Source organism: Mesitornis unicolor, unplaced genomic scaffold (assembly GCF_000695765.1).
Source record: "Mesitornis unicolor isolate BGI_N332 unplaced genomic scaffold, ASM69576v1 scaffold34517, whole genome shotgun sequence".
NCBI classification, from domain to species: domain Eukaryota; kingdom Metazoa; phylum Chordata; class Aves; order Mesitornithiformes; family Mesitornithidae; genus Mesitornis; species Mesitornis unicolor.
In genome coordinates, this window is record NW_010197653.1 from 11674 (window position 1) to 22826 (window position 11153).

Genomic DNA, 11153 nt, shown 5'->3' on the forward strand with positions numbered 1-11153 from the left:
ATCTACAAGCCAGGAAAAGCCTTAGGTCTTTCCACCCCTAATCCCCACCCTCCCACTCTGCCTCAGCAAATACTGTGGGCTCTTCATGAAGGTGTATAAACCCCACCCTTTCCTACATATTCCTATTGCTCTACTGCTCCTGCACCTCCCCTGCATGGGACACAGCAGCTGATCAGTTCTGCCTATGTACCTACTCTGCTCATAGTCCCTAACTCCAAGTCCTCACATTGTGTATTTTTCCAGTACTTGTGCAGAAAGATTACAGGATCCACATTTCTCCAATTGATGCATATTTGGCTGGAGGGAAACTCATCAAACTGACCCCATCCCTGACCCCAGCTTGACATGTAGGGTCTGTCATATTTCCCTTTTAAACATTGCCAGATTTGGATTTGATCTCAGAGACCAGGAAAGAGAGCAATTCCAGGCTTCTCTTGACAAACAGCTCTAGGGGAGGAAATATGTGAAGCTGTGACAGAAGAATGAGAGAAAGACCCCCAGGGAGTAAAAACGAAACAAAACAAAACAAAACAAAACTCCAAGTCGGAATGAGAACAGCCAGTGTCTGTGAAAGTTACACTGCAGCAAGCTCTGAAGAGCCACGATGATGCTGCCAGGACTTAGCTGGGGGTCTTCTGCCAGGAAACTACACTCCGGACTGAGCAACATCCCCATGTCTCAGGTGACTTCAACAGGGAGTCACACCACCTAAAGAGTCCTGAAAAGACTAGAGACTGAGTAGCTCTCTTTTTCCTCCCTCCTCCAAGCATTGTTGTTCCGGGTCAACAGAGCCAAGGGCAACTGGCATAGAAGACATTGTTCTCAAGGCAAGACGACAGCAGGAGAAGGAAATAGGACGCGAGAAGCAGAGAGATGATGTGCCCTTAGGCTAAGAGAGACGTTGCAGGGGCCAACATGATCCTTGAAGAGATCCTGCTCAGACTCCACCTCTGCTGCAGAAGGTCCTAGAAGTCCCCGAGCCCCAGCTTCCATGGAGTACCATCTGCAAGATGCAAAAATCATTTGCTAAGAACAAGTGGAAGTGGATATTCTCCATTAAGAAGCGGATATGAGACAGGAAAATGACTGAGAATGCATGGGGAGAGAGGGATCCCAACATGGATGGTGTCAAGAATGGGAATGTCTTCCTGATACCAGTAATCTGCTGTCCCACTGCTGGCTTTAGACAGTGAGATGAGACAACAATTGCAAGCAGTTGTCACCTGAACATCATAGATACAATAATTAAAAGCAGAGTAGTTTTGAGCCCGGTATGGACACCCATGGATCTGTGCAAGCACCAGTAGAAAGCAGCTGTTGCCTACAGAACAGAAATGCAGTGTTTTCCCTGCTGTCAGCACCTGCGTCAGGCTCCTGGCTTCTCTTGAGATACAGCTCTTAATTGGGATAGATTGTACACTTTCTGCTGTAGCCCAGCCCAGCTCCCACTATAATTGCTAGTTTATGACTTAGCCTGTTTTGTGCTTTCCACACTACTTCTTTCCCCACTTAATCTAACAGAATTATAGAAAGTATTGCTAGGAGGACCTCAGGAGGCCACACAGTTTATCCTTCTGCCCCAAGGCACTATTTCATTTTCAACAACATCATGTGTCTTTTGCTATCAGGTCAGATCAGTCCAAGATGTATAGAGAGTAAAGAAATGAAGCTTACCCAGGGGAGTCAATTGGCATAAAAGACTAAATCCAGCCCTTTAAGTCACTGAAGTTATATCAGAAATAACCCTGGTCCAAATGGTGTCATTTATCAGATCAGTTTTCAGAAAGATGTCCTTTCTTAAGTTTTAAGTCTATAAAATGAACAAATCTCTAGAAGAAGCTGTTCTGACAGCCCCATTTCAGTATATTTAATGCTTTATTATGAACAGCAGTGACCACTCCATTGTTAAGACTGAACAGATCTTATCACAGTATGATCAGCTTTGAAACTCCTATTAACTCCCACAATAAAACCTGATCTTTCTGGAATTTTACATCCTGCATTTCACTCCACAGTACAATATGTCTGGCAAGACAAAACAAAACCATTAAAGCATCTTTAATATGACAACTTTACACAAATGAATTTCCAGTAAAATTTCAGAATGTCAGTCAGCTTCTTAAGGTTCTTTCTTCCAAGACAATTTGACTAAAAATTCCACTTTTGTTTTCTTTCATCTATTAATCTCTCTAAGAAGAAATGTCTTGCAGCCTTGGGAATAGATAAAGCAGAAATTAGAAGGATAAAAAAATCAGCTGGTGATGTATCAAGCTAAGTAAAGCAGGGCACAAGTATAACAGAGATTCTGTGTAGCAGAACCATGAGGACCAAAGGAAAGGTAAGAAGAAGGGACTCCAAGGAGGAAAGAATGTTTTTGTCTAATCAGACGAGCAAGCAGGAAAAAGAAGGACTCTGCATCTCTTAAAAACGGTTAAAGGCCTATTTGTTTCCTCTTCCTTTTGAAATTTCAGTTCTGGTTGAGCTGGGCCTTTTCTGGGTTGTAAACGCCCATGCTGAGCACCTGCAGCACTGCACAGCTGGACAAAATAGGGGAGCTGTAAGAAGACAACAAGCTTCCTGGCCAGCAGATGAGCTTTCTGCCTTCCTCCCACTGTTCCCCACAGTGTTTGTAATTCAGAGTGATGCTAAGGCTATGAGCAGCAAACACGCGTCCTCATCCTACAGATGTGTCTGCAACAGTTACTGAACACAGTAAGAGAAACTTAATAATGGCTTCAGATTCTTCCACATCCTGCTTGTCCAGCTCACCTACTCACTACCCTAAACTCCTTCACATAGACACAAACTACTTTCCTCAGCCTTCCTGTATCTGGCTCCCATCTTCACTACTAGCTTCTACAAGCAAGGTCACAAATAAGCTAGGAAAATAGCAACAAGCATCACCTGCATCATGTTGGTATTATACAGCACATTAGCCAGGAAGGACAATGTATTATGCTTTCAATATGCATTTGGAAGGACTGAGATGGTTATTGTCAAACACACCATTTTGAAGGACATTAAATTGTGTCTACATTAGTGCTTGAAATGGTCCCGTAAGAAGCAAGTTGGGCAACGTGCTATAGACACAACCTCTTCTCTAATTCTAGTCATGGCCTGTGGAAAGAGGGAAAGGGGCAGTGAGTGAATCCCTACTGCTAGCTAATTAGATCATACATTTCCTCTCTCAGGCAATATATCTTTCCCTGCATGGGATGCATTTTTCTTCACTAACCTCTCAAAAGCAGCTTCTCTATAAATCACAAATCACCACTGCAAGCATTCCCTTAATGAGATCCTCCAGCTTTTGCATTCATTTAATAAAACAGTGTTCACCAATCTTCATCTTACTGGTGCATTTAGACTGTTTATTTGAAGTTATGGGCGGTCCTTCTGGTGCAGAGAAATTGAAATCCCGAGTTAAAGATTGCATAGGAGTCATTTTATCACCCGTTCCCAAGGCGTTCATCCCTCCTATATACCACGTCACAGGTGGCACACATACCTGGCATGCTATTTTCAATGTGAAAAAATATCTGTCTTGTGTTGTAATTACTTCATCAATAGAACCAGAGGGAAATGAGCTACCAAATCAAAACAAACCCTCTTTAATTCTTTAACTAGACCAGCACAGCATTCAAAATAACTTTTATTATTAACAGTCAGAGGTACAAGCACCTACAGCCAACACTCAGCACATGTAAATCAACAGACACCCCACAGGATTAACAAGACAACCCATGTAAGATAAAAATGCCAGTAATGTTAACCCAATGCAAAAGAAGAACAAGTCTTCTAGTTACCCTAAGCCTACGGAGGAGTCCTTTTTTAGGAGGAAGCAAGAGCTTTCACAGCTGGTTCTGCCATTTTCTGAGGTGGCTTCTAGTAAAAGAACCTATTAATTTTCTTTTCCTGTGGGCTGAGCTCCTACTGAACCTCTTTAGCTAGTATTCATGCTCTTTAGCTAATTCCCAGCATCAACACACTGTTGCCAGTGAAATGAGCCCAGCTGCTTCTCCCGATTCTTGAAGTGCTTCATAAACTCAGCTACAACATCTGCAGCCATATTTCTTCTGTTCAATCCAATGTACTTTTCCTAGCACTGGGCATAAAAGTGGTTATAAAACGCATGTATAAAAGTCTTGAAACACAGATTCCTGAAAAGCCTGCCTGAAAAATCACTCAGTGCTTCCTCTCTACAGAATTCAGCTTCCCTTGCCAAAGGGAGGTATACATAATCTGTGAAAAAAGAAAAGTTACAGTTTTTAACTCCTCGATGTTAGGCTCAGTTACAAGGCAGTACCTTACCACAGATGCTTTCGGATACCACATTAGCAAGTATTCTCTCACACATACAACATCAGTACTCCACTCACAAAAGAGCAGTTCTCTCGAGGCTTTTAGCCTTTCTGATACGGAACTTCCAATGAGATATGGCTGAGTCAGAGTAACTTAGCCAGGTTGGCTTTCATTCCCTGAGTCCTGTTTCCACAGGACATCAGGATCAGGGATTAAATCCAAAATTCAAGGGCAAGCAGGGAAAATTTAACAACAAAGAGAACTCTGATTCTAGTAAGGGATTGAGAACTGACCCTAATAAGAACATGGTATTGTCAAGTTCAGCTGACAAAAAGAAAAATGACACAGAACCACATAAGATGACAAAGACATAAAAAAGAAAAGATTATTTTTTTAAATTTTGGACTCGTCAGTAGAATAAAAGAGATATTCTTGCTATCTGGCCTCATTTTGCAGACAAGCCAATTTGCATGTGCCTGTAGGAAGTCCTGCTCACTTTCAGGAGAGCTAGCTTCTGGAGCAGTCTTGAGAACTGGGACCAGTAGAGGGCACTGCGTTACCAAGTGACAGTTCCTACCATGAAGTTAAAGTGAGCCACGTTGAAGAAAAGAACCAGATTCTAGAAATCAGAAACACGTAATAGCCATCAGCGTATCAGTTCTACATTTGATAAGGGCAACACTGTTAAAACAGGCCTCAAACTCTGGGCGTTCCCAGAAACACACCTAAATCCAGCTCAGTCTCCACACATCTCGGTCTTCACGTCTTCACTTGAGGGCATAGGCCTTCTGACAAAATTACTTTGCAAGTGGCAGGAACAATTTGGTCCTGCCTTGCAACACATGTATCAAGGCTGGGTTGCTTAAGTTGAAAAACATCCTGTCAGCTTCCTCTCTCCTTCTCCAAACCTCTAAATCCTTGCTTGTAGCAGCAGGAAGTCTGTTCAGAGACACAACAATATCAAAGCAATGAGCTGGCAATTTCCATTCTGCCCTCCCCTTTTACTCCCCGCCTCCTCCAACCTAGCAGACTTTCACTGAACAGAGAACCAAGTTAGAGGACATGAAAGGAGTGCTGAGGTAGCTACTTCAGAAAAGTGTCTTTCCACTTGCTTATTTCTAGTTTATTCTGAATTACCAGAAAATGACCATGAAGAAGTAAATAGCTCATCTTTTTTCTTGTCTCTGTATTCCGTCCTGCAGGACTCTGCGCACTAGAAGAAGCTTAGAGGATAAGTAAGTCATCCCAGTCACGGCCCTCAAGTTAGTGAGTGAAAGGTTTCCACTTTCTCTTTGTACAGTTGGTGGAATGATTTTGCCAGGATGTGGAAAGGGGCTTCAAAATTTTTCATTTCCTTCTGTAAAGAAATAAGAAAGTTGTGAATGACAGATGGAATAAGCATTTGACTATTTCTGCTCTAACTGCTTCACAAAAGACAGATTAAAACTGAGGGTAAGTTAGATGACAAACAAGAGAAAGAGAGCCCTCATTTATCTTTCTTTATGTGAAAGAGAAGGTATTTTTACAAACACCCATTTACACAGATGGTGAAAGGAGCAAATACTTACCACTGACATCTCACAGTATTCCAGGCCATGTTTCTCAGCCCACTCTTGTGCTTGTTTCTGCTCCACAACTCTACGACCAATCAGGTCTGTTTTATTCCCCACTAAGACACCTACAGAAAAAAACCCCAATGAAACAAAGGGAAAACAACAACCCAGAAATGCTGACTTGTTAGCAATAAATGCTGGAACATTTGTAGAAGTAGCTGAAAAAGTTGGAGGCATGGAGAACAGTCTACAACTATCTAGAGAAGATTCCACAAAGGAAACATATTCATGCCTTAGCTGCTTTGTGATAAAAGCGAATGAGTTGGAAGAAGCCATGCCTGCCCCTGGCTTAAAATAAATGTTCTATGCCACATCTCAATGGGAACAACTATTGTCATACAAAAGCGGAATGGATAACAAGAATCTCACCAATTTCTTACCTGGCACGTGCACTGCAATTGCTTGTGCCCTCAGCTTCTCCAACCACTTGGCACAGTTGTTGAAAGATTGCTCATTAGTGACATCATACACAAGGCACAGGACATTGGGTTGCTCCCACTGCACAGCAAGAAAGGAACATTGTCAGCTCTAATGAAACTGATGTGGTCAACAGCCAGTCTGTAAACATGGCAAACACAGATGCTAAGACAAAAATAAAAAGCCTAACATACAGGAATCCTATGCCCTGGCTGAGGTTTCACGTTTCAGTTGAGCTGACTAAATGGTTAGCTGACACTGCGAGAGGTGGTCTTGCTCTCTTTCCCCATTCCTGACTGCATGGTCCTGCTTCTTTACTTGTATTGGCTCCAGCACTCATTAGATCCCTGGGGAAGCTGATTCTTCATGCTGAATCAGTGCAAAATTAAGTCTAGAGAAAAAAGTAGAAAGGTTTTCTTCCAGTTTGAGAAGCTGAGCCAGCTTCTAGAGGGGTCCCTTGCAAACCAGACCTAGTACAATGGTAGAAGTCAAACCGGCCCTTGTAGACCAATGAACCATTAGGTTGACTTAGCCACCTTATGAAATCACACATCAATTAATTTAACCTATATCTCAAAATGAGACAACACAATTGAGAACTGTACAGGCGAGGACACAAAATGCATGAAGGAAAAAATCAAGGGCAGTATTATGCTCAAGGACATGAATGAGTCTTGTTCGATCAAACACATCACTGTAACACAAAACAAACCCAAACCCACTGTTGAAGTAGCAGTAAAATAGATGTTTTTTCTAAGAAATAAAAATAACTTTAACCAACAGCACACAGCAATTCTCAGCTAAACATTCCTATTTCTTTTGTAAGAAAACTGACTGGCTATCTGCCTACCTTCCTCCGGAAAGTATTTCTTCTAGTACTTTTACAAGTTTTATAAAGGTAGAACAGGATGCATTGGCAACTGAGGTAATTGCTCCCATTTACACTAAAGACAAAGTTTGCTACATCTGCTAGACTGGGGAGTTCAGATCTTCAAAGCAAAAGCACATCTTTGGAAGAAGAGGACTGTTACATAAGACTTACCAGTTTCTCCAGCATTTCAGAAAATAGATCTTTTCCTGCAGAGTCAAAAATGAAGAATTCCTGAAAGTGGAAGCAGAGAGAAGGCTCTTGCCAGGAAAAATGCAGTGTAGGGCAAAGTTCTTAAAGTAAATACTGAAACTTTTAACTCCTGCATTTTGTTCAGCACAGCAGTGTCAGGTCCCTAGGGGACAAGTTGCCCTCACTGAGAATACTCCAGTTCAGAGAGTATGAGAAAAGAAAAAGCTATTTTTCATTTACAACCAATAAAAGGGTTACCTCCAAGGCCTCAAGTCTGGTTTCCATCCCTACTGGAAACAGAATACATGGAATAGGACAGAAACCTGCGCTATTTACACAAAATCATACACATGGTCCACATTCCACTAGTAGGAGTATAGGGCATTAAGGAAAAATAACAAGTAAGTTCCAGCTTCTGTAGTTCTAAGAAACATATATTAAACCTGAGTGCCCTAAAGGACAGAAGAGAATGCTAACAAAGCTGGCAACAACTTCGCTTTAAGATGTCATGTTGGATACAAGTATGTAAAACTTACATTTTTAAGATTAAACTAACCCTGGAGTAGCAGCAATTGTACATGATCAGCCTCATTTCCTTAATGCAACTTAATGGCCTTATGAACATGCAGAGCGATCTTTCACGAAAATGAGACTGAAGTGAGGTTTGAGCTCTGGATGTCTCTTTCTGACCCAATTTATGTCACAGAAAAACTCACCACACTATCGCTTGTCTCAGGAACGGATACAGCCTTCACCAACAGTTCTATGCCTGTTGTCTGTCAAGAAAAATCAGGAAAACAAGGATCAGAAGAGTTTTTAAGAACCTGTCCGACTTCATACCAACTATGCATTGGATTGAGGCAATTCTTGTGAATCATTACAATCCCATCAAATACAGACTCCTGGGAACTCCTCATAGCTCTGGTAACATGTCAAAACCCCGTAGATTTGCTCTGATGGGGGAAAATGACAGAGAATAACCAATGTCCAGAGATTTGCTTATATACAGCTAAGTATGCTAGTAGAAATCCGTAAAGCCACGTTCATTATGTATCACATTGCTGCTCTAAAGCACACCTTAGAACGTTTTGCACCAACCATGTGATCAGCTAACATATGGGACTGAGGTTATTTGTGCCTCTTCCACCTTTTATCTCATTCTGCTTTGTAGCCTGTTTGTTTGTTCTATTTCTATCTGTAACTTCTGGTTTCCATCTTCATTTCAATGAATAAACATATTTTAGGGTTTTTTTCTCCACACTCATATTTTCCTTTTTTTACTTTACTTATATTTACTTTTATTTTTATCCTGCTTCTGATTAGTCATCACCATTGATTCTCACACTGAAAGACTGCAAACTGTATCCTCTTCATCTGGGAACAGTTTCTGTAGATTATAATTATCTTGGGGCAATGCAGCACATCTTCATGTTTGCATAGTGATAAGCGCACTGTCCACATGCACATTTAATAGTTGGAATTAAAAGCTTTCTCCTTCAGCAATGCTTTTTCATAGAGCACTCCCTAAAGGGGGAAGCTCTCTAACACCACAAAAGCTCGTGAAAACATTAGTTAAAAAAAAATGATAAAATTAACTAAATTACTCTGCATTAAGTTTCAAAACCAGTATCCACAAATGTAAAGACTTACAGAACAGTAAAGAGTTTCTCTTCAGAATGTAGGATGGAAGAGAAAGAAAACCCTATAAGACTCCACCTTGAAGGCCTCAACTTAAAATCTTACTATTTATTTTGTTCTAGACCTTCTTAGTTTTCTCACACAATTTAAAAACTACTGGATAGCAGTTTGAGCCTATTGTATGCTTACCAGTGTGTAATTCTTCTGAAAATGAGCCCCATCATTGCGGAACATCTGGGCTAAAGCACTCTTCCCCACAGCTGGATCTCCTGCACAACCAAAACCAAATTATTTTTGTTTCAGCTTAAAGATTCTTATTTTCCCTCAGTTACATTACCATCATATGTCTTAAGAGCTTAGATGCTGTAACGCTGAATACAGGCAAGATAACTGTCACAGGAAGCACAAACGAATCTAAAAGGTAACGCCCACATGAGGAAATTACTATTGCCTTCATGCATACTGGTGCTGACATCAGATTTCTGTCCTATGAACAACTGTAAAGGGCCCCCAGATCAGGACAGAACTGCTGTTTGCTCTAAAATTCATGCCTACCCTGTAGCCTTTACCTAAGAATTAAAATTTCCCTGATATGTTGTCATGTAGAGAAAAACACAGTGTGATAAGGGGAGCCTGGGCTGCACAGGAGGCTACTTCCTCTTCTTAGATCACCCATTTCCCCAGATTCAAATCCTCATTATATACTGAGTTTAGGGAAGAATCAGGTCATTTATAAACTACAAAGCTGCTTAAGCTGGTAACATTCCTCGATGAACTCTTCTTGCTGACCCTGCTAAGAGAGCAACTCTTGCTGACTCAATGCTGCTGGTGGCTCATTAGTTGCATCCTGGGCATAACAGAAGCAAATATCACTTGGCTTCAGAAAAAAAGCCTGCTGATTCATCCCTAAATGGAAGAAAAACCAAGGGGCTTTAGTTTTTGCTCTTCTAGAGCCAAGGCTTTCTGGTATGGTTTGTACAACACTTCAGGCAAACCTGGCAGCTGCCTGCTTTGGCCTGCTGTTACAAAACTGTAAGATCCAAAGCAATGGCAGAAAACTGCAGAATTCACAAATGCCCATATCACCCCCTCAAAAGTATCATAATCCTTGCAAAACAAAGACTTAGCATCAAACGTCAAAGGGCTCTCTTCATGTACTGTCTCTCAGTAGCCTGGATAGTTCAAAGGCCAGGAATCAGGAATTAAATACTGCAGTGGTTCTAGCATTACCCTTAAAGGAACACTCATGGCAGCCAAGCCTGGAATACAAGTCTTTTATGTTATGTTGTTAATAAATAAACCCAGAAAGGGGTATATTTTGATCCTCTTACAGCTTCCTAGATGGCGCTTTGAAGGAAATTGGTAAAGCAATCTGCTCACATAATATAGAGGAGGAAGGGTGTTTTGGATAGTGAGAATTGCTCCTAGATGCAGTAACCAAATGTAGTTCTTGTTTAAACATTTTTAGTGTGCTTGCTTACTTTGAGCTGAGTTGGGCTCATAATATTTAGACAGGAAAATCTGGTAAGTCAGCTTGTTTGTTCCCTGATCAGTTCAAGCTTGTGCTGAAGACAACACTCTGTTCTGAGTGGAAGCTATTCTGTATTTCAATAGACAATTAGATACGTCTTTGTCAAATGAGACAGAGAAGCATACATTGCTCCAAACTGTGCAGGCATCATCCAGTGCAAATTCTTAACTAACGTGTTGCCTTTCTACAGTTTGACAGTCCCAGTTGTTCTTTCCTTCTTATTCTTTGGCATCCTCTTAGCCATTACATCACTACACTTTCTCAAAATAAGTTTCCTTGCCCTTTTCATTTAGTTTTGTCTCATTTGCCAGTACTGCATCCCACAGTATTTATTCCACCCATATTTCTGTTATTCTGCCAGAATCTGTAGTACGTCTCTAAAACGCCTGCTACTGCCAACTGTCTTTCTACACTGAAAAGCTTTTCGTAGTGCCTCCATAGTAAGTTCAAACAACAGTATCTTTTACTGTGTGTCTGTAAATTACCCTTGAGATAACACAGGAATCGCTTTCTGTTGTCAAGTTAATAGTCTCTCTTTTGCTAATAAAAGCCTTTTTCCCCTGTTGTTCTCTTTGACCTTGGTGCAGCTCCCGGT

General features: G+C 41.1%; 1 protein-coding gene across 1 annotated transcript; it reads right to left on the bottom strand.

Moving 5' to 3' along the window:
• Nucleotides 1–5396: 5396 nt before the first annotated feature.
• Nucleotides 5397–9294, bottom strand: IFT27 (intraflagellar transport 27). Its single transcript, XM_010188870.1, has 6 exons — nt 9217–9294; nt 8106–8165; nt 7372–7431; nt 6293–6410; nt 5868–5977; nt 5397–5656 (listed from the first exon to the last, which is right to left on the bottom strand). The coding sequence occupies exons 1-6, from the start codon at nt 9259–9261 to the stop codon at nt 5558–5560; spliced, it is 492 nt and encodes a 163-aa protein (XP_010187172.1). The 5' UTR covers nt 9262–9294; the 3' UTR covers nt 5397–5557.
• Nucleotides 9295–11153: the final 1859 nt, after the last annotated feature.

What these genes read in the sequence shown, in the direction of transcription:
- IFT27 (XM_010188870.1), bottom strand. Translation starts at nt 9,261, where the DNA reads ATGTTCCGCAATGATGGGGCTCATTTTCAGAAGAATTACACACTG. An exon ending in TTCAGAAGAATTACACACTG is followed by an intron (nt 8,166 to 9,216) that starts GTAAGCATACAA and finishes TTTTCTTGACAG; the next exon opens with ACAACAGGCATAGAACTGTT. An exon ending in AATACTGTGAGATGTCAGTG is followed by an intron (nt 5,657 to 5,867) that starts GTAAGTATTTGC and finishes ATTTCTTTACAG; the next exon opens with AAGGAAATGAAAAATTTTGA.